Genomic DNA, 22,298 nt, shown 5'->3' with positions numbered 1-22,298 from the left:
CCTGTGGAACTACCAGAGCCTCTCAACGTCTCTGATGAACTACCAGAGTCTCTCCACATATCTGATGATCTACCAGAGTCTCTCCTCGCTTCTGCGGAACTTCCAGACCTTCGTCACGTCTCAGTTGAACTCTCTGAGCACCCGACTGATCCTGCTGTGTCCACGGAGGCTACCCTTAACTTGTGCATGTTTTTTGTTTCAGACTTGCCCAATCAGACTTGTCCTCCTGTTTGTCCAGCTGCACGGAGGTGGTGGTCTTCCGCACCACCCTGGGGGTCTTCCGTCCAGACCACACGGTTGTGGTGGTCTTCTGCTCCACCCTGGGGGACTCCGGTCTCGACCACACGAACGTGGTGGTCTTCTGCTCCGCCCTGGGGGGCGTCTGGTTCGGACGCACGGATGTGGTGGTCTTCTGCTCCACCCTGGGGGGGGGCATCTGCTTCGGCCGCACGGATGTGGTGGTCTTCTGCTCCGCCCTGGTGGGCGTCACGTGATGTCCTTCTTGGACTTGTGTTTTTGTGTTTGTTTATTTTTTTTGTTCTTCTGTCTGTGTCTTTTTTTCTGTTTCCTCCTATGGCCCTCCATCCCTCCCCCTGATCCTCCGCCGGTCCACCTCCCTCCTGGGTTTCCTGTCTGTGTCTTTCGTTCTGTTTCCCTCTAAGGACCTGGCCCTCCATCCCTCCCCCTGATCCTCCGCCAGTCCACCACCCTCCTGGACTCCTTGTTTTGTGTTGCACTTCTCTTGTCTCTGTTTTCCCATTTTACCTGGTCGTCTTGTCTTGTCTCTGTTTCCCCATTCTACGCGGTCCTCTTGTCTCTGTTTTCTCCATTTCACCTGGCCCTCCGTCCCTCCCCCTGGTCCTCCACCGCTCCACCTCCCTCCTGGACTCTTTGTGTTTTTGGTCTTCCCTTGGGTTTGGGTGGAGCATCTGGCAGCTGCTCCGTGGAGGAGGGGGTAATGTCACGCTGTCTAGTCTCTGTTTCCCTGGGTGTCCACTAGTGGGCTCACTTTCCCTTAGGCACTTCACCGTAGGCACTAGAATTCCTCTAGTCTTGTCCTGTCATCACAGTAATTGCACTCCTGTTAATTGCACCAGGTGCAGTCACTTTATTGTCATTAGCCTGCCTATAAATACCAGTCTTTTCCTGTTGTTTGTATGGAGTCCTTACCCTTCATGTATCCAGCCTTCTCGTTCCCAGAGATTCAAAAAATCCTTATGCAACACTGATAGGAACACTAAGATAAAAAAATCAGGAACATTTGAATTTTTCACTTAGTGCAATATTTTGTCATTGCAACATTTTATTGATATTTTCACTAGCAACTGCAATTGGATTTATATTCTATAGCTAAGTTCACTGTTATGCCACCGGTCACTATCGTGACCATCAACATGTTTACTCATTGTACGACCACACTCAACAAAACTAAATCTATGTGAATGCATATATTAATACTAGACACCCTAAAGATCATGTGTACCAAAAATCTTTGTCATATATTTATGTTAGGACATTTTACAAGCCTTTAGTTTTAGCGCTTTGAAGCAACCATCATCTTCTCAAGGCACTTGAGAACTGTTTGTAAGGTGCTCCGCTCATGTGACAATTTGCACTAATCATGTGAAACTGCCACTGATCCATATGTGACCTATTATATATGTATTATAGATCGGTGGGGACTACACATAATTGAGACCCTTTTCCATATTTGCAGGAAGTGCACTACAACATCAGTCAGTAAGGTTTTAGTTAGTTTAGTTTAGTTAGTTAGAGCTTTATAAATGAAAACCTTTTTTACGGTCACTATTGTGACCGGTGGGATTAAACGGGGTAATGTATTAAAATTAGCTTGTTTTTTATCATTTAACAATATTTATTAACATACATGGAATTTCCCAGGAGATCGGAGCACAGAGTAACTAGCCCGTTTCGGAACGCTTTCAACCCTCGCGGGAAATAACATTTATGATTCATACAGGAGTATTAATATTCATCTATTTCCTACTGGCTGAATCTAGACACCTTGTTTTACATAACATTCATGCCACGCTTTTAGATGTCAACCAAACAACTGCCTGTAAAACCTAGAAAAGAAAACAAACCCCTCTGCTCGAGCTGTCATTGGACAACCGCCTATCACGTGATTTGGTCATACATCAAACCGCGGTGAGGGACATTTATTACACTCAAGCAGAAAAATCGACTATAGAGGTGAATTGTTCTACGCGTATTTTAGTTATATTCACATTTTTATACATTTTGAATACTGCTGTACTTAATGTTATGGTAAAGTTGAGTTTGATTATTTGTTTTGCTTAGGGATATCATGGACTTTGGGCCAAAGAGCGACCCCTTCAGGATAAATTATAAAGAATACGCGCATCTTTTCTAGTTCCTTCACTTCTGTCATCCCTGACAACCGAGTAATCAAAGTGAAGGGAATTACTAGAACAGATTGAGCAAAAGTTGGTGTAGGAATAACAGCGCGATGGTCATCGCTTGATCCGTTTTCTGATTGGATTTTAAAACATAATGGATATAACAGAAATCTGAAATGAACAATCCCGTATTTGGTATCTTAAACCTATTTAACTTAGCCGTAGTTATTTTGTCGGGAGAAACCTGAAAGCGTATACAACCAAATAAAAACAAAAACATGTTAGCGTTAAGCTAGCTTGTGCCAACCTCGGACTAGCATGTGTGGAATAAGAGACACAAGGACGCAGTGATGACAAAACCGATGTAAACCGACGGACTATGAGCTCAGTTGAGTCTCAAAACAACTTCACTTCACGTACGAAGAGTATATTTATATTTTATCGCCCGTTGGGAAACTTCGAAGCTGGCCCGTAAACACCAAGGTAACGTAAACCAGAACAGCTACGTTAGCCAAAACTCGCTCTTTTGCTTAAAGTGTCATATCTACTTCATCCGATTACTAACAAAGTAAACGTGTCTGTATCAGAATAAGTGTATGTTGTATGTCTGTTAAACAGTTGATGTCACCGTTTTGAACTCATGTTTTTGTCAGCTAGCTAGATTTGTTTATCTGTCAGGTTGATGTGCCACTTAGTCTGCCTAGCTTTTTTATTTTATGTTATTTGTCAACGTATAATCGTTAAAATGAATCAGCAATGGTCTTCATGTCAGTCACGGTTTCTTAATTAGCTATGTTAATGTTAACTTCAAGTTAGATTTTCAACAGCTATCTTATTAACAATATAAGGAACGAGGGATATAACGTTACAAGGAATACATTAGTAGGTACATTTTACAAATATTTTGACTTCATCTTATTGAAACGTTTTAGTTCTAAATATATATATAAAAAATTGTGACAAGGCAATTAAAACAACATTATTATAAAACATTTAATTAAATGTCAATTTAAGCAATTGTGTGACTAGTAAATTAGTTTTATGAAACAAACAGATGGTATAATTTTTAAGAGAAAGAAGCTTTGAAATGTACATTGTATTGCTAAAAATGTTAAATGTTTGTTTTGTGGATTTGAATGGCTTCATGTTGAAGTATCAAGTGTGACCTTGAGTACAAAGACGGCCAACTGCTTTCACTCTGATTACAAGGTTAAAGTTTTAACAAATAATGTGAAGATTAACTGTGTATATAATTTTCAGCAGTTGTTTTGTAAAAGCTCAGTATTAATTTTGTAGTGAATAGAGACATCACAGGTGAAAAAGGTCACTTGAATAATTTGTTTTAGGTTTTTAAAGAGGGGACATTGGATCTCTCTTTTTGTCACTCAAAAAATCAGAAAATATATAAATTAGGGAATACTGTCAAGAGTCAGAAAAAAAATCATGTTTTCAGGCAAACAGTGTTATATAAAATAAATAAATTATATATGAACAAACCCCTCTGTAAAAACTTATAAAGGATAAAGTTAAGTAGTACTTAAGTGAAGTTATTTAGGATAATATCAATGGTTTTTCCTGTGATGTCTTGCCTTAAAATTAAGGATGAAGCAACTGAGAGGTCCAGACACTGGAATGCGTGTCTGTCAAAACCTCCACACACTGACTCATTTAGTTCCTCTGTGCGGGTCGCCTCTAGCATGCAGCCTCAGTACAATGCAGATAGGTTGAGAACCAGAACGACTGGTGGCTGACAAGTCTGAACACTGGCTCAAAGCATTTCTGATCGCTTCATTTACTGTGCGTGTGAATAAGTTAACATAAAGCCTGCACATATATGGTAGTGCTGTTTTATTCATGTATTCCAGTGTGGTTCAGTAAAGTTTTTATTCTTTATTTTTTTTAGTGTATTGTCTTAGTTTGTCACATTGATGTGGCTACTGCATAATCCTCTTGTCAGAATCCACGGATTACAAACGCAGTCTGTCTGGTAGGGGTCTCTATCCTCCATATGACCAAACACTCACATCTGTTATCAATGTTCTCCATGCTGAGAGCTATGATGGATGTGACCTTATTCAGCCAATGTCTAATAGTTTTCTCCCTCATGTTGTTCCAAAACTGTATGCTTTTCATACACTGTACAACTATTAATAAATGTTATTTTTATTTATTTTTTGGTCTGTAAAAGAAAAGTCGTTGTAATTCAATGTTGTTAGGACTCCAGATTTCTTTAATATATATCTTTGTGTGTGTGTGTGTTCCCCAGAAGGTGTGGAAAGACAGGAGGGTGAATAAACGATGACAGGATTTTCATTTTTAGGTAAACTATCCCTTTAAGACATTCTCTAAACACCTTGCAGTCTGAGGAAGTACACCGCTTAGTAGATGAAACACAATATGTCTTGACCTTTGTGTTGAAAGATTGTTTTTTTTTTTTGTTTGCTCATGCAATTGGGTCATCATGAGTGAGAGCATGGATTTCTTCAGTATTTTACAAATAGCATTTATTCAGGTCTTAGTGTTTGACATGGTTCATTGCCCAGCTGTTGTTCTCTGTTAGGATGTAAGTTATGTGACCTGTGCTTAACATATATGTGCACAGTCAGTTCTGTGTCTCTTGAGGAAGGAAGATCACAATTATTCTTTCTCTTTTCATTCTGTTTTGATACACTAACACCAAAGTCTTTTGCTAGATCTTTTTCTATTGGTCATACAATCTTCCCACAGCTGCTTTCTTTTCAGGGTTATCTTATCTTTTTCAGTAAACAACCTAGCAGCGTCTCGTAAAGGATTTATCACCTTTCATCCTGTATGTGTAGGCTAAATATACCACAGACCTGTAATTGCTGACGGCATAGTTTGCTGTGATCTGACTCCCTCAAAAAGATAAAGGTCACGTAATCGGAAGTGGTAATTGAATGAAAGGCCAAAAAAGACAAAAGCTACTTTCTGTTTTTTCTCTACATTTGAAATCATTTGAAAAACATTTGAACCAGGCTTGAAAAAAGATTCACATTTCATGTGGCTAACCGAGTGCAACGGTAACCTCCCACTTTTTCTATAGGCAGTATTTTCACATTCATTTTCTTCATAGATATTTCAAAAAAGAGAACAACCAGCTCTGGAGTCTAGACATCATAAACTGGAAGCACAAAAGAAGGCATTTAATAGTCTTTTATAAGGGTATGAACTACTCATCAATGGAAGCACTGCAATTGATGTAATTTACTGCAATATAAAACTTGCATTTTTAATTTTTACATCTTTACATACACTACTGTTCAGAACTGTCAATTTAATGTGTTTGAATGTCTCACCAAGGCTGGATTTATTTAATAAAAAAAATATAGTAATTATTCTAATATGCTGATGTGGTGATTAAGAAACATTTCTTATTAGAGGTGTTGAAATTGCTTGTATGTTATTGCTTAAAATTTTAGTGGAAACTATGATGCATCAGGATGCTTTATTAACTGAAAAACTGCTTAAAAAAATCTTTTGTAATAATTTGAATGTTTTTACCGTTTCTTGATCAATTAAATGTGATTAAATGTGTCTTGATAAAAAAAAAAAGTTTTGTTTATTGTTAAAATCTTTGAGGAAAATTATTATTATTTTTACTTAAACCACTTTTTCAGTATATGTTTTGAAATATCAGACTCTGCACAAGATTTTTTTTTGACACACACAGTACTGGATCTCAGGTCAAACTCAGGTCATCCGTGTAATCCCTAGAGCATGTGCACTGCACCCCGGGTCACTTCACCAGCGATGATGGTTATATTCTGATATCGTGTTGTATTGCATTGCTCTTTTGTTGATTTTGATTGCTTCCAATGTCCTCATTTCTAAGTTGCTTTGGATAAAAGTGTCTGCTAAATGTATTGAAGCACCATTGCAATAATTCACACCTGTTTACTGGTCTTTTGTCTTCTCAGAGGCAATGTCACGTGATGGATGGTTATGAGATTTAGCAACCATACAGGAGAACCATGGAACAGGTTGAGCAACCTACCTCAAAAACTAAATGTGATGGTCCAATAGACGTTGTGGCAGCCCAGGAGCCCCTCGTGCTCACAGGAGTTACAGAGGGCCAGTCGTCTCCACGGACAGACTTGAACCCTGTCAAGGTTCTTGAAGACTCAACATGGATGGCAGTGCAGGAGGGTGAGTCTGCATCCTCAGACTGTGGAGGGATGTCAGACCTACAGGAGCCAAGCTCAGCATCGGGTGAGGAGGTGGAGGGTAGCGAGACGTCTGATGCCACAGGATTAGAGGTCTCACCCAGTAGCAAGGGATCGTGGGGGGGCACTCTACAGAATGGAGATGGGACACCGCAGGAGAGTCCTCAACAGAATAGTGACACTCCTGGAAAAGCTCAAATGTTTCCAGGTTAAACTGCGCTTCTACGTCAAAGCCAAGTATTATGGCATCCTGACAGACATATTTTTAGGACTGGGGGAAGGGGATTCTGAATGTATCAAATTTGATACATAGCTTTCAAAGGCTTCTATATCATTAATACAGTTAATGTATTTCTAAAAAACATATTTATGTTATTATTGATATTGAATATTTACTGAATTTATGCAACTATGCAAACTTGTACTTTATATTTCATCATGTTTATATATATATATATATATATATATATATGTGTGTGTGTGTGTGTGTGTGTGTGTGTGCGGGCGCGTGTGTGCATATGAATGGCAGTTTAAAATAGCAAAACATAAATATGTTTTATTACTAATAATAAAAGTATTTATTATTATTATTATTATTATATGTTATATTAATGTAATTATTGTTTATATAGTATTTTTTATGACTTATTCATGACCTGGTTTTATCCTTCAATGGATTTGAAACTTAAAACAACATTAATAGGAGATTAAAATCAATATATCAATAGTAACATATAGAAGATAATTGTTTTCTAACATTTCAATAGACATTCATTGTCAGGCTTTCTGATGTTAAAATAAATAGTAATATTTTATAAAATATATACTTTTGCAGTGCTCTGATAAGATAAGATTCTGTGTCTGTCTCATGTTTATAGATCCGTCACAGACACCCCCTCTCTCGCTGTCAGACCAGTTACGGCTGGGTCGGGAGGACCCCAGTAGTATGGGCCTGAACGTTGAGTGCCGCATATGTGGAGATAAAGCCTCAGGATTTCATTATGGAGTTCATGCTTGTGAAGGCTGCAAGGTAATTTTGCTGAACTTGTCCAAGCTACTACAGCCAAGGCTTTTCACAAACCTTGGGTGCATTTGTGGCCTAAAATAAAAAAACATCTATAATATACTAATATTAAAGGTGCCGTAAGCGATACTATCTGACATATCACTGAAATAGATGTCCTGAAAATTCATATCTGGCTCTGTAAACGGCCAATGTTTGTTTTTCAACCAATTAGAAACCCAATCTGCATGTGAATTGACATGAATTTTGGAGGGTTTTTGTGTTTGAAGGGATGAGGTATCCTAATTCAAGACTGTAATTTTTACGAAATTACTGAAATCGAAATTACTGAAATCATTTGAATAAAACCACTGTTGGCTTCCAAATGCATAAAGTTGCATTTCTGTGGTGAAATAATTCAGCAATCCAAGCACATATTTGCCCCTCTGCTTTTCAACGAGGAAGTGTCATCTTTTTTTTTTTTAAAGGGGTTTTTCAGACGCACCATTCGTATGAAGCTGGAGTATGAGCGGTGTGAGCGTGCCTGTAAAGTCCAGAAAAAGAGTCGGAACAAATGCCAGTACTGTCGCTTCCAGAAGTGTCTGGCATTGGGAATGTCACATGATGGTAAGCAGCCTGCATACATAACCACAATTTAAAGCATTCAGAATTTTGACTCATTTTCCATCCACTTAATATCCAAACCGATTATAGAGGAATAATTCACCCAAAAATGAAAAACTTTACTCACCCTCAGGCCATATAGATGAGTTGCAAACAGCTGATAAAAACATCCAATAACCCATAAGTACAGTAATCCACAGGATGCCAGTTCATCAGTCCTGTGAAGTGAAAAGTTGTAATCCACAGGATGCCAGTTCATCAGTTCATCAGTCCTGTGAAGTGAAAAGTTGTCTGTTTGTTAGAAATATATCCATCATTAGTGTGCTCTACTTTACACCACTGTTTAATGAGCTGTTTGAATTATTATTCTGACGGCACCCATTCAAATCATCTTTTCTGATGATGAAACAAACTCATCAGCATGTGGGGTCTGAGGAGGGGTATATTTTCAGAATATTTTCAGCTATTCCTTTAATAGTCATGCTTAATAAAACTAATATACCAGTGTTTATTAATTGTTGCTTCATTTTAAAATGTGTGCTGGGTTATGTTGTGATAAATTGAGCTTGTTTTGGTTTCTTTTCCTCAGCGATCAGGTACGGACGTATGCCAGAGGTGGAGAAGAAGAAGCTAGTGGCAGGGCTCCTCGCTGGGGAGAAACTGCAAAGCTCTAGTGGAGCTGACCTCAAAACACTGGCCAAGCATGTCAACACATCCTACCTGAGGAACCTCAACATGACCAAGAAAAAAGCACGGAGCATCCTCACGGGCAAGACGAGTTGCACATCGGTATGCGCTCTGCTTCCAGTGAGATGCCACTAACAATTACAGTTTTCTTAAATGGTCTATTTTAGAAAGTTTAAGGATGCATGTTATTGACGTTCCAGCAGATACGATAAGCCAACAGATATTTAGATGTTAAAACTGATTTTATAATGATGTTCTTGTTGGTTTGTTTGTTTATTTATTTTTACACAAAATAGGACATGATTGATTTGTAGTTATTCCAGATGTTTTTAATTGTTCTCATTTCATCTCCAGCCTTTTGTGATCCATGATATGGACTCACTGTGGCAGGCAGAAAACGGGCTGGTCTGGAATCAGCTTAATGGAGCACCACCCAACAAAGAGATCGGTGTCCATGTCTTCTACCGCTGCCAGTGCACTACAGTTGAAACTGTACGAGAGCTCACAGAGTTTGCCAAAAACATCCCTGGCTTTGTGGATCTCTTCCTTAATGATCAGGTGAGAGTGATAAATGTTACTTTACTACCTTGTAACCTGTTAAATCTACTGTTAGTGGTTTATTAAAGGGTCATATGATGTGATTTCAAGTTTTTCTTTCTCTTTGGGGTGTTACAAGCTGTTCGTGAATAGATAAGATCCCTAAAGTTGCAAAGACTAAAGTCTTAAACCTGAAGAGATATTCTGTATAAAAGTTAAGACTTGACCACGCCCTCCTAAAATGTCTCGTTTAAACATGCCCCCACATGTCTACATCACTATGTGGGAAGATTTGCATAACACCTCCCAAATATTCATGCAAAGAATTGAGTAACGTTTGATTCTCGCTGTAGTATTGTTGCTGCCGCCGCCATGTCATGGTGATGCTGTGTTTCGTTGTAAAAGCGGAACTACTTTGTTTGGTCTTCCAAAAGAGGACATGACTAGAAATCACTGTTCCACAACAGTTCAACCCAAATATCCTTTAATGGATTTGCCACTGGTGATTAAAAACGTGAGTGTAGTTTGATCGCTTGTTTGTCATTTCTCTGATCTAAGATGCAGACATGGATTTATGTTTATGTGGCGCGATGCAACGCAACACGTAAAAACACATAAGTTATTATAATCAGTTATTATGTCCCCACTGGATGCTACAAATGTCTCATTCATAATGGTTTATTGTTTTTGTCTTGTCGTGCCGGGACACGGCACCACAGTATGGTGAGGGGCATAACATTTCAATCACACGCTTGAGGTATGTGGCCAATCACAACGCAAGGGATAGCTGGCCATTCAGAGCACACCTCGCTCTTCCGACTGATAAGCTTTGTACAAATCTACGTGTTTCAGAAAGGCTCCGCCTAGAGAAGCAACAATAATGTACATTGTTGAATATGTGCTTTTTGAACCTTAAACTGCATAAACCCATTTCATTACACCAAATACACAAAATAATGTTCTTTTTTAACAACATCATATGACCCCTTTAATTTCAGGCTGTGACTGCTAGGATTGATGTTTTTTTTTCCCCTCATTAGTTAAAAAATATTTATTAGAATTTATTATACATTAATTAAATATTGATGCATATTCAGCCACTAAATTCATCACCCACTTTTCCTCTCAGGTAACGCTGTTAAAATATGGAGTCCATGAGGCCATATTTGCCATGCTCCCATCACTCATGAATAAAGACGGGCTGCTGGTGGCCAATGGGAAGGGCTTTGTGACGAGAGAATTCCTGCGTAGTCTACGCAAACCTTTCAGCGAGATCATGGAGCCCAAATTTGAGTTTGCGGTGAAATTCAATGCCCTGGAGCTGGATGACAGTGACCTGGCTCTGTTTGTGGCAGCCATCATACTGTGTGGAGGTAAGGCCGTGGTTTGTTTGACCAGTATGTTTTCAAATGTCCTTTGTTTTTGTTTATACACTTTACATCCACAAATGAGAACCAAACATTAGAAGATATCTAAAGCTTATTTATCATAACTAGAAAAAGCACACTTTATACTGGATGTAAACCAATTAACTGTAATGTGCTCCAATGTGTCAGGGCTCCAGACTGTGACTAAAACATGGTTAAATGGAGGTGTTCACTTGCAAATTAATTAAAGCAGTGTCTATCAGAAAAGTTGAAAGATGAGACATAAATACGACAGTATGACTGTGTTAAAAATAAATAAAACGTGTTTATTCTGTGGCACCTAAGAAAATAATGTTTTTTCTTTGCTCTAGATCGTCCTGGGCTGATGAACGTGAAGCAGGTTGAACAGATCCAGGATGGCATCTTGCAAGCTCTGGACCAACATCTTCGGGTGCACCACCCTGACTCCCCTCATCTCTTCCCCAAACTGCTCCAGAAGATGGCCGACCTCAGACAGCTGGTCACAGAGAACGCCCATCTGGTTCAGATGATCAAAAAGACTGAATCTGAGACCTCCCTCCACCCACTTCTACAGGAGATCTATAAAGACATGTACTGACGTGCAAGGACCTGACTGAAAAATGGACTTTTCTAACTTTTCAGTTTCCCTCCTGAATGGAGAGAGTGCACAAATCTTAATGGCGCTGCGCTCCTGTTGTTTTTTTTTAATTAAATTTTTGAAAAAGGACTTTTACAATTATTGACTTTGAATACTGACATTCTCTCTGATTTTTGCGGAGTGTTTTTTTTATTTAAACTCAAGGATGCAGAACATCTAGTCACCGTTTACTACTACTACTACCGTCATGTTATTCTTAATTCGCTTCATGAGGGCTAACACCTTTACAAATGGTCTTTTCCATCATGGTTTATGGTTTGCAAGTGATAGCTAGTATGTTTCTTTGAGGAGAACGGAGCACAGTCAAGCTCTTGTAATGCCACTTACTGTATGTGTTTGTAGGGCTTTTATTTTGTAGTTCTTCTTTCCTCCTGATTCTGTTTGATTAGGCACTTTTGCTAAAGTAAAAGGTAGACTAAACACAAAAGTGTACAGCAGTCAGTTATATTATTTTGGAATTATGTTACTTTGTTGAGGGTGTTGTTTTCAGCGTCAGCTTCTAAAAAAATATATTTATATATATTGGTATTGAAACTGAAGACAAATGTTTAATAATTCACTCTTTGGGATAAACCTACAACAGTGTGATAATTTCTGCTGTATGGAAGGAAATGTTTGTTCACATGATATACGTTTATATAATTCTTCTGTATTGATCTCTTTAGATCTGGTACCTTGATGGTACTTGTATTTTAACATACTGTCCGGTACCAGTCTTAAAGTCATATTTACTGATTTGAGACAGGAAATCATTTAGATCTCAATGTCTCCTTTATAAGCAGTTGTATTAAATTAGGTCTTCCATTATATATTGATTGAACATGTTTTTATGAATATATATTGAGTGATTGAAAGCAAGCAGGTTGTGGTTACATTCAAACTAGAATATTATGGTCAAATTGATGTGGAGTACACATCTAAACTTAAATTCATTCTTTAAATCAGATGCATTAATTACTGAATGACCATGTCATGATAGTTGTATTTACGTGGATGGCATGGATTTTGAGTAAATACTTGCATTGTCCTCTATTGAAGTAACTTGGACACCACTGAAGTTTAGAACGGGTCTTGTCAAAAACAGCGCTGAATAATTTGGGAATTCAGTGTTTCCGCGTTATAAAGCAGTTTTGATGTTGAATTACATTAATTGGTATTGTTATGATGTGCAACACATCTACCATTTCACATCCAGAAGTCTCTCAGAAATATCTGAAATTTGCTTTTCTGATCTGTTTATTCAAGATGGAACGTGATGTCTGTGATCATGCAGAAACCTGTTACTGTGAAACTAGAGAGCACAATAATATGAAATTATAAGATTTTTTTTCTTTCCTTCTTATTTTAGAAATACTTTTTGTCATCTATTTTCACACCACATGGTTACCAATATTGTTCTACCTTTCCAGTCTGGCCCATTTCAGCAATGTCTTGCTTCATTGACAAGAGCGGACAAGATGCACAAGTTTTGTGATTTGTGGGATATTCTTTTGATCACAGTAAAACAATTCCAGACATCTCTCAAGTCTTTTGTGATTTATGAAAAGCTCCATATACCAATATTTCACAATCATTTTGAAAATATAATATATATGTCAATGTAATCATTTTAATAACTTATGGTTTACCTAATTAACTTTTTTTTATTAATTTAACTAATTAAGTGTGTGAAAAATTATTAAACATTTTAATAATAAACTGTTGGCGTCAATGAATAACTGTTTAATGAGTGGCTAAACCTTCCGTTTTATCGGGTTCAATATTTGATTTCACGATTAATTTAAACTCATTTGTGAGTCGAATCGGTCCGTTCGGATCTCGAGTCATATTGAACAGAGAACCGACTGATCAGAGCTGATTTTAGCAAATTGTATTAAGTTATGTTCATCATTATATTGTATTCATTATTTAGGTTCAGGGGCATATAAAATTACAACAGGCACTAATAATACAATTTAATATGAAAGAAAGGAAAGTATCGCGTTATGACCTGTTTTTTATGACGCAATTTGCACTATAGAAGAATCGCTAAAATGATAATCTGAACCGATTGTGTTCGAAAGAACCGTTTGCTTGAATTGATTCAGACCCTCATTGGGCATTGCGTTTTAAGATGTCCATCACACGTCCAAATGGGAAGGCCCCGCCCAACAATTATAAAAGCGTGCATGCCATTAGCCATCCATCAGGCACAGAGGGACAAGCGCGAGATGGAAAGGCACGCACAGTCATCCAAAGGCCCAGGAGACAACGGTGCAGTTTGTAGGTGGGTAAATACACCCTTCAGATCTTAACATTTTGCACTATTGGGCAGATTACTTGTTGTTGGATTGTTGCAGTGCCACCAAGCAAACAATTAGAAGAAGAATTATGTTATGACAAAGATCTGAAAGTTTATACGAACTGTGAGACTCAAGTCTCGTTTGTATAGATGTCTCTCACCAAACTCGCTGTTTATTCTGTAAAAAAAGACACGGGCGTTCCTGGTTGGTCAGCGCGCGTTCTGCGTGACGTGGGTCTCCAGCGCTTCACTCTCTCTCTCACCAACTCCTCAATCCGTTTACTTACTCTAACAACTGCATTAAATCAAGTTTTTGGAGGATCTAAAAATGGATCGGTATCGCACACCGTGTAGACAGTCGAGAAAAGGCAGCTCAAACGTGGAAAGAGAAGTCTGCAGGTAGTTTCGTGTTTTTGATTGGACGAAAAGTTCGTTTTAGCCCCGATCATCTGTTTGAAAGAGTGGCTTTTTCCTGCTTTAACGTTTCTCGGCGCATATGTTTACATCCGGTTTTGGCAGCGAGCGATTTGTTTGTTTTTGTAGAAAGATTAGTGCAGTTACAACAAACATCGTGACTTATTATACTTTAAACTAAACTACAACGTAGTTCGAAATGACCGTTGCAAGATTTTTTTAATTCTTTAAAGTCCTACGGATTCCGTGTACTGCCGTAGTAATTAACATTAACTAATAATGCTCGAGGGGTTAAACCTGCTACGGTTTCCTTCTCTTTTAATTATGTTGCAGGTTTTCAAAAACTTGTGAAAGTCGTGCTGCAGTTGTCAGCAGATGTATGTGATTAGTATGTTGTGTTTTGCAGGCAGTTCATCAATGGATCTTGTCGCTATGGTCCGAGCTGTTACTATCTACACGAGTTTCCTGCAGCACCGTCGTTTCAGGTTCAGTGTAGGTACTTCCAGAAAGGTGGCTGCTGGTTTGGTGACCGCTGCAGGTAAGGAGCCAGCTGGCCCGTTTTGGACACCTCTAACGTTATATGGAAAAGAGGTTTACGAGTTGCGTGTCTTGCAGGTATCTCCATGTTCCTCAAGCGGGTGAAGGTTCTTCAGGGAGCAGCAGACGCGGTTCAGCACCTGCAGTGTTCCCCTCTGCACTGGCGGGACATTCTCTGGCTGACCGTCGAGGATCTGAACCCTCTCTTCTCCCACAAGGAGCCTACAGCCTGACTCGAAGGGGTTCAGAGCCTCTGGTCACAAGTACGAGCGTGCTGCAGCAGAACTTTGAACACTTGACTACAGGCATTGCAGAGGAGGAAGAGTTGGGTGTTGGGGAAGATGGACCTCCCCAGCAGGGTATTCTTGCTTATTCAGGCTCTTCTTTGAAACTACACCTCACATTGTCCTTTTATGAATTTAATTGAATTGTCCTTTTCAGATGCAACAAGACCAATACAACAAATCAGTGCTACAGACTCCAGATCTTCAGATAACTACAGTTCTGCAGCTTTTGTACATGGCGCAGCACCTGCCGAAGTCCAAAAAGTAACTATCTGAAGCCAGACATTTCTGTAGCTGATAGATTAAGTTATCTGGGTTTAATGAAGTGTTATTGGATTACAGGTGACTGGTTCACCAGAGACACCACATCGGGGTGGTGCTGCAGTATCGACGGAGCAGCAGCATTCAAGGGCCTTTGACCAAAGCAAAGATGTGGCCTGTGGCATTTGCATGGACAAAATTTCTGAGAAATCCACCTCTCAGGAACGGCGTTATGGCATCCTACCCAACTGCAATCATGCTTTCTGCATCAGCTGCATTGTTACATGGCGGAAAACAAAGGACTTCCAGGAGGATGTCATCAAGTGATTTATTTTTCTCCACTTTGCATATACAAAGCCGAATTGTTGTTGTATATATTCATTGTTAAATTACTATTTTTTTTTTTTTTTTTTTTTTTTTTTTTTAAATAGGGGCTGTCCGCAGTGCAGAGTGAAATCCTCCTTTTACATTCCCAGCAAGCACTGGGTCTGTGATGGAGAGGAAAAGGCATCTTTGATTGCTGCTTTCAAAGAAAGAAGCAGGTTATAATGTTTCCCATTCATGCTGTCAAATCTCTTGTAATGGTTTTTGATCCTTTACATTTGATTCTGGAATTATTTTGTTTATCTCTAGTAAGTTAAAGTGCACTTTCTTCATGCGTCATGGATGCTGCCCCTTTAAATCTGAGTGTATCTACAGCCATGACATGCCCCCTAATCACACACACCGTCGCAGGCGCTCGGCACCCAGGGTAATGTTTGTATTATAACAAATTTTACTTTTTGTGTCCCATGTTTGGAAACTGCAGTTTTATTTCAAATAAGTGTGAAAATGTTCTTTATTCTGCATTGCAGTGTTAAGCTTGTTGTATTGAACAACATCAGTTAGCCATTTCAATCTGATTTGTTTTTAGGACACTGCTGAGATGTTGGAGGATTTGGGCATTGATGGCATCCAACTTTGGAGCTACATTTTTGCCCTAACTCTCTTGGATGAAGATGACGATGACCTTCTGGATTTTCTTGATGACTAAGGACCTTCTAGTCCTGTATATGTTGGCTTAGCCTTGAGTGAGCTTTGCTTTATCTTCTGCACTGAAATCTAATGGTCCCTTTTTAGGGTTGGCTTTACTTTAGCTAGCCCTAAATGTTTGGCTAATTCTTTAGCCGTGTAGATTTACTACTCAAGTTTTTGTAGGAGCGTGAAAGTCTTTTTGCCTTGAGTTTAAGGGAGTGGTGGGAGTGGGTGGGAGAGGAAAAAGTTTGAATGCTCTAATCTCAAATTGAGTGGCTCTTCAGGTTATGTTTTGGGAGAAACTAGGGCAAAAAGTTAATGTTAACAGAATGCCTGGTCACTTATTCAGCTTGCTCTTCACTTGTTGATCGTTTAGTACCTCCATCTGTGCCTATTCCTGATTGTTGCACCCTTGTCTGATACCTTTATATGAAATCATTTTAATTTTGTATACTTCGTGTAGTAGTTTATTATATTGCCAGTATTTTGTAAAACACTAAATGTGCAACCTGTCAGCAGGCTTTTGTATTGTTCTCCTCAGCAGTGTTAACAGGTTATACCAGGACTTGAAGTCACATTTTTATTACTTTTTAGTACATTTATATTCAAAGAAGAGTGAAAATAAAAAAATGTTCCACTGTTTGCCTTACCTGATCCTGTCTCTTTCATTTGTATGTGGGCTGCCAGTAATTTAGCCACCGCTGCTTTGAGATGGGTTGGGGGGGCATTTCAGAGAAGTTCATCTTCCGTATCTTACCCAAACCCCCCTAAAAATTATTTGTGACAATTAAGAAAACTCTTTAAAAATTTGGTTCAGAAAATCAAGAGGGTTCCTCGATTGCAATTCCGCTCCAAACCTGCAGGGGACTTCAGTGTACAATAAGCGTTTGTTTAGAGCCACAAAGAACTGAATCGAAACTTGGTACACACAACTTCCTCTAGTTCCTACATGAGCTGTCATTGTTTTGATAATCTATATTTTTACCGTTTCTGGGAACCGCTACGACTACCATTTTGAAGTGACCGTAGTAGCAGGCGTCGTTGATATTTGTGACTGAGGTCCAGTGATGGATCTGAAAGCTCTGTTGCAGCGTTTTGACGGACGGTCGCGGTTGCTGCTTCATTCGCTGCATTCAGGAGCAGCCGGGGCGAGCAATGCACAGAACGTTTTCAATAAACAGCGCAGATCGGATCCAGATTTCACGCTAAATCCGTTTTTAAAAACTTTGTGCAAACAAGAAGCATGTGTGCACGAGGACGCCCACGTTCTGTAAGTAGACAGTCAAAAATGATCCTAATTCTGTTGAGAATAACATTCACCTCACCTGGCAAACAGTCATAATCATGAAAAATTTTAATTATTCACAATAGTGCTTTTTATATTCGTTTTGGACAAGTAACTGTCTTGTGTTAAAAAGCTGTCTGAGATTTAGTGTAAATGACTTAACTCGATTGTTCTGCTGTCACATGTCATAATTCTAAAATAACGTGATTTTTTTTTTTGTAAGTGCATATTAAAAACCAGTTCATTTAGAAATTGCCGTTTACATATAATTCATTATATATATATATATATATATATACATACACACACACACACACACACTGTATATTATGTTGATTATGCAATCATATTTTAAAGAGTAAAATGACAAATAGCACCACTATTTTGAATTCAAAAGTAATTTTTAATGAGTCCTCGTTTTTGGAAAACAGAAATACATTCATTATGTTCCTTGCCTTTTAAGATCGATCTAAAGATCTGTCCATTGTTAAACGATACACTGAAATCGTTTAATTCGTCTGTTTTTTTTTTTGTTTTTTTTACAGTAAACCTTTGGTGTGCCTGTTTTCTGAAGGCTTTAAACGAAAGCTGCTGTGTTTTCTACATCTGCTTCACCCTGGACTGCCCAAAGACCATGTTCTCCATCTGCTTCAGTGTCTGACTCAGGATGACGTGGAAAATCAGTGGACTTGTGTCTTAATCAAGCAGCTCCAAAGAGATATTGAGGGCACTAGGAAAGGGACCCTCCTCACCTCCGATGGTACAGGGAAACTAAAGAGTCTCTGTGAGAGATTAAGGAATACTAATGCAAAAGGAAAATGGGCTTATTGTTTTGAGGATCTTGAAGCAGAGGATAAAGAGACCAACATGCCTGTTTTATCTCAGAAAAAGAGAAAAAGTGACAACATGGATCATGATGGAGATGACCAAGAAGATCACCAAAGTAAAAGGGTAAAGATGGATTTCTGTCCAAGTGAAGAAGAAGAGAGGTTGACTGAAGAGGAGGAACCTAAAATCAGAACGTCACAGCTGCAACAGAGTGTTGCTGCTGTATCACAGGCTCGCTCTGATGTGTTGGGGTCTTCAACAAATCTGCCAGACCACATGAAGGTTAAGTGGAATTCAATGCAGTTAAACTGATTTTCATTCAGACATATAGCCTATTTGACATAATTTGACAGTTAAAAGTTCATAGACAGATAAGTTATTAAAGTCTCTTCATCTATTAACCTCGGAAAAGATACTGTTCTTTCTGGATAAATCCAATTCTAACATTTGAACATTCCCTTTTTAGGCTGCTGTTCCTGTGATCAAAGAACTACTAGATACAGAGTCAGCAGTAAGAATTCTTCTTTATTATGCCAGTGTAATTGCTTTTATTTTTAAAATTTGTTTAATTTTTACATCTTTTTCCTTCACAGTGGGATGAGAGTTCTGTGTCTGCTCTGAAAGTATTTCATGAATGTGACCCCAATGAGGTTTGTGGGTTTGCCTTGAAAATGAATTGCTTTTTGGATTCATTGCTCCAGAAACGTTTCCATTAGTATGGATTTGTTGCATCTGATCACAGGTGGAGGTATTGTGTTCGATGCTGTGTTTGTCTGAAGCGACTGAACAGAGTTTACCTCAGTTCTGTAGCTGCCTGCTGGAACTGTCTCCAGACCTCAGTCACAGCACTGCTTCTGCTGTGATCACACACCTTCTGCTGCCAAAAGTTAGTATGTTCACAAACTTCACACTTGTCACAGGTTACCTTCTTAAAAAGATTTTAATCATATTAGACCACAGGGGGCGGGGGACGGTTTATGTTATTAAATTAAATAAATTTTTGAGTAGTAGTGTAATCGCACTTATATATATGTATTTCTTTGCCTTAGATTCTGTCCCTTGCAGAACCTGCCTCTCGCTGTTTGGTAACAGCAGTAATGTCTCTTTGCACTCGTTACCCCAGGCCGACCTGTCAGGCTCTGATAGAGCCAGTTTTACGGAAGGGTCAAACTGGTATGAGTATGTTTTTTTTTTTACCTGATTTAATTAGCAAGATTGTATTTACCATTTTTATTTCTTATATGCTTAATTTCTGGCATCTTTTCGGTAAACTCCTATTCTATATATCTTTAGAAAGCGCCCAGGCAGAGGTACTCTGTAGACTGGTAGTGGACTGCCTTGAGCCACATCACAGACTGCTTGTATTTCGGTCAGTCTAAAGATCACAATTCAGCTTTCAGAAAGAAATGGGTCTTGGTCCTTTCTGGAATATATTATGTTTGAGTAATCGGTTTAGCTGATCACAGAAATTGACTTTTAAATCTTAGAACAATACTTGGAGTGTCCTGGGATGAGGAAGTGTTATCAGTCATCCATGCACTGCTGGATTCAGAGGTACTTCAGAAAGCTGTTTTGAATCTTTAAGGGTCTTTTAGTCCTATGTTAATGGTTTCTGTTGTTATGCTCACAGCTTGAGCTGAGTGAGGAGGATTTCTCTATCTTCACTGATCAGCTTTGCAGTCAGTCTCCACATTTCAGCAAATCTATGAAGTTTGCCAAGATGTTGCTGAGTGTCTTGACCAAGTATCAGTCACATGTGAGTATAACTGTAATGACTGGAAATAACTCATTCAGAAAGTAAAAAAAAAACATCTCAACAAAACCTACAACCACAATATTAAGTATCATTTTATGATCCTCACAGCATCTAGACTACTATGACAAAGAATTATGCTCCATACGCAAACTAAAGAGGCATAGAATGTAACCAATAAACAACACAATAATACATATCTAGATGTTAAAGTGTTTTTTTTTAAAGCTAGCAAAACAAAACAAAAAAACTGCTGATAGATAATTTTTTTTGTATTGTTTTTTGCTTTCAGGTGAATCCTGCATGCCACCATGCACTTTCCAGTTGCCTGTCTTTCAATGAAACCTTCCTCAAGAAATCATTGCAGGCTGCATTAAAACGGATTTCCCTTTGAATCGTATTATGTCCATTTTAAATGCCACTTTACTAGTTTCAGTCATTCTGATTGTAAAATGTTGTGAATATATTTTGTAAATGTAATAAAATGTCTTTGTATTGTTTAGCTGTATTGAGAAAAAAATTTAAATATTGAATTGGATAACTCTTCATATCAACAGGGTTTAAAGGTTTCCGGGGTGGGGAAGAAATGGGAATAATGATTCATTAAAAAAAAAAAAAAAAAAAATGTTCACATACAAGAGGAGCAGCTTTCACTCTCAACCAAACTAACATTACTAGCCAATCAGAATTATTTGCTCTTATAAACATGAGATGCATAATTGTATCCAATTGCAGAGTCTCAGCCCTGATGAATGGAGAAGCATGACGTATAAAAAAAATCTGCTGCGAGATGCAAGATGTCTATCTAGTGCGTATGTAGATAGAAAAACGAATTAAAAGCAGCTGATTCTTGTAAACCTCTCGGAGTAATCATGTCATCTCTATAATTGCCAGAACAAATTTACCAGGATTTTTGAAAAGCTCCTGTTCACACATGATCTCTTATAATACTCTTAATGTTAACTTATATCACGCGGTAAAGTGAAACGTCACCAGGCCTCTGGAGGGATTTGCTATAATACATAAAGTGCTTTAGTTGGTTATGTTCATATTATGTATTTTAACTTGGTTTTGATATTTTATCTGAGCCAATCCAATCTAACAATGCCTCATCGTTAGTTTATATATAAATAATCATACTAATGCGAGGTCACCGTAGCCACCAGATCCAGTCTGTATCCAGATCAGAGGGTCACTACAGTCCCCCGGATCCAGTACGTATCCAGACCTAGAAAGGACATCTCCTGCCCTGAAATACAGCGGAGACAAGACCACAGGAACCAGTTGAGTCCTCTGTACAATGTGACTTTGCTGCAGCCTGGAATTGAACTGCTGGTTTCGTCTGGTCAGAGAAGAACTGGCCCCCCGACTGAGCCTGGTTTTTCCTGTTATGGAAATTTTTTATTTTGTTATTTCATTGCATTTATCTCATTTAAGTATATTTTAAACATACAATGAATAAGGTAGTATATTTACTCCATAGGGATATTGAGTTGTTTTATGTAACTTGTGCACGTAACTGCTTTAGGTTGAAAAACAATATTTAAGGGGAAATTTTGTACCAGGGAGAGGTGAATGAGATGTACGAGTTATGAAGTGATGTGCACTGAGCAGCATGATTGGCTCAAAGGTCCGAGTCTGTCCTTCAATGTATCTTTTTACATACTATAAAAAGTTGACTGTGACTCTGTGTTATCTCTTTGCGTTATTGACACACTGTTTACTTAATTAATGGTCAGTTGCTTTGACACAATCTGTTTTGTTTAAAGTGCTATATAATTAAAGGTGACTTGACTAAAGCCTGGTTTTCACTTAGGTAGATTTGTGTTGCTAAAATATCAGATTACTTAATTGTCAAAATAATCAGTAGATTATAGTACCAAGTAGACTTGATTACCAAAATAATAGATTAGTTAAAATATTTCAGAATACAACTGCACTGTTTTACTTTTTATAATTAAAAAACAAATATTTTTTTATAAAATAAATTTTGAAAATTTCTTAAAAATAGTTTTAAAATATCGTCTCGTTCTAGTGAACCAAGTTTTGTCTCATCTCGGGAACTTTGTCACACCCCTAGTGTTGATAAACGGTTAAATATAGCTCATAATTTTTAAAGTGCATGATACAGCTTTCATTCTTCAGGTCAACCAATATTTATGAAAAAAAAAATCTGTAA

General features: G+C 38.2%; 3 protein-coding genes across 7 annotated transcripts; all 3 read left to right on the top strand.

The window, feature by feature from the left end:
* The first annotated feature begins 2,403 nt into the window (after positions 1–2,403).
* On the top strand, positions 2,404–12,979 carry ppardb (peroxisome proliferator-activated receptor delta b). Of its 3 annotated transcripts, none has more exons than XM_059503702.1 (9): positions 2,404–2,864; positions 4,651–4,701; positions 6,320–6,773; positions 7,444–7,595; positions 8,057–8,195; positions 8,782–8,981; positions 9,234–9,437; positions 10,546–10,789; positions 11,155–12,979. In XM_059503702.1, exons 3-9 carry the CDS (start codon positions 6,374–6,376, stop codon positions 11,400–11,402), a joined length of 1,587 nt encoding a protein of 528 aa, XP_059359685.1. In that variant the 5' UTR covers positions 2,404–2,864; positions 4,651–4,701; positions 6,320–6,373; the 3' UTR covers positions 11,403–12,979. The 3 variants fall into 3 exon arrangements, with proteins under 3 accessions (XP_059359685.1, XP_059359684.1, XP_059359683.1); XM_059503701.1 differs by having other exon boundaries at positions 4,648–4,701; XM_059503700.1 differs by lacking the exon at positions 4,651–4,701 and having other exon boundaries at positions 2,407–2,864.
* A 599-nt stretch (positions 12,980–13,578) lies between these two features.
* LOC132097775 (probable E3 ubiquitin-protein ligase makorin-1) lies at positions 13,579–16,902 on the top strand. The gene is made up of 8 exons (XM_059503698.1): positions 13,579–13,728; positions 14,564–14,695; positions 14,773–15,053; positions 15,136–15,242; positions 15,321–15,562; positions 15,671–15,781; positions 15,873–15,990; positions 16,153–16,902. Exons 1-8 carry the CDS (start codon positions 13,595–13,597, stop codon positions 16,270–16,272), a joined length of 1,245 nt encoding a protein of 414 aa, XP_059359681.1. The 5' UTR covers positions 13,579–13,594; the 3' UTR covers positions 16,273–16,902.
* A 270-nt stretch (positions 16,903–17,172) lies between these two features.
* On the top strand, positions 17,173–20,514 carry fance (FA complementation group E). Of its 3 annotated transcripts, none has more exons than XM_059502808.1 (10): positions 17,173–17,523; positions 18,084–18,648; positions 18,833–18,877; positions 18,960–19,016; positions 19,109–19,252; positions 19,416–19,539; positions 19,660–19,735; positions 19,854–19,920; positions 19,997–20,122; positions 20,412–20,514. In XM_059502808.1, exons 1-10 carry the CDS (start codon positions 17,321–17,323, stop codon positions 20,511–20,513), a joined length of 1,509 nt encoding a protein of 502 aa, XP_059358791.1. In that variant the 5' UTR covers positions 17,173–17,320; the 3' UTR covers position 20,514. The 3 variants fall into 3 exon arrangements, 2 of the variants coding, with proteins under 2 accessions (XP_059358791.1, XP_059358790.1); XM_059502807.1 differs by having other exon boundaries at positions 19,416–19,545; XR_009422684.1 differs by lacking the exon at positions 19,660–19,735.
* Positions 20,515–22,298: the final 1,784 nt, after the last annotated feature.

Source organism: Carassius carassius, chromosome 21 (assembly GCF_963082965.1).
Source record: "Carassius carassius chromosome 21, fCarCar2.1, whole genome shotgun sequence".
Classification (NCBI taxonomy): domain Eukaryota; kingdom Metazoa; phylum Chordata; class Actinopteri; order Cypriniformes; family Cyprinidae; genus Carassius; species Carassius carassius.
This window is presented reverse-complemented; position numbering and strand designations above follow the sequence as displayed.

What these genes read in the sequence shown, in the direction of transcription:
- ppardb (XM_059503702.1), top strand. Translation starts at nt 6,374, where the DNA reads ATGGAACAGGTTGAGCAACCTACCTCAAAAACTAAATGTGATGGTCCA. An exon ending in ATTGGGAATGTCACATGATG is followed by an intron (nt 8,196 to 8,781) that starts GTAAGCAGCCTG and finishes TCTTTTCCTCAG; the next exon opens with CGATCAGGTACGGACGTATG. An exon ending in AGCCATCATACTGTGTGGAG is followed by an intron (nt 10,790 to 11,154) that starts GTAAGGCCGTGG and finishes TCTTTGCTCTAG; the next exon opens with ATCGTCCTGGGCTGATGAAC.
- fance (XM_059502807.1), top strand. Translation starts at nt 17,321, where the DNA reads ATGGATCTGAAAGCTCTGTTGCAGCGTTTTGACGGACGGTCGCGGTTG. An exon ending in ATCTGCCAGACCACATGAAG is followed by an intron (nt 18,649 to 18,832) that starts GTTAAGTGGAAT and finishes TTCCCTTTTTAG; the next exon opens with GCTGCTGTTCCTGTGATCAA. An exon ending in ATGCACTGCTGGATTCAGAG is followed by an intron (nt 19,921 to 19,996) that starts GTACTTCAGAAA and finishes TTATGCTCACAG; the next exon opens with CTTGAGCTGAGTGAGGAGGA.
- LOC132097775 (XM_059503698.1), top strand. Translation starts at nt 13,595, where the DNA reads ATGGGAAGGCCCCGCCCAACAATTATAAAAGCGTGCATGCCATTAGCC. An exon ending in TGGTTTGGTGACCGCTGCAG is followed by an intron (nt 14,696 to 14,772) that starts GTAAGGAGCCAG and finishes CGTGTCTTGCAG; the next exon opens with GTATCTCCATGTTCCTCAAG. An exon ending in GCTTTCAAAGAAAGAAGCAG is followed by an intron (nt 15,782 to 15,872) that starts GTTATAATGTTT and finishes GTTTATCTCTAG; the next exon opens with TAAGTTAAAGTGCACTTTCT.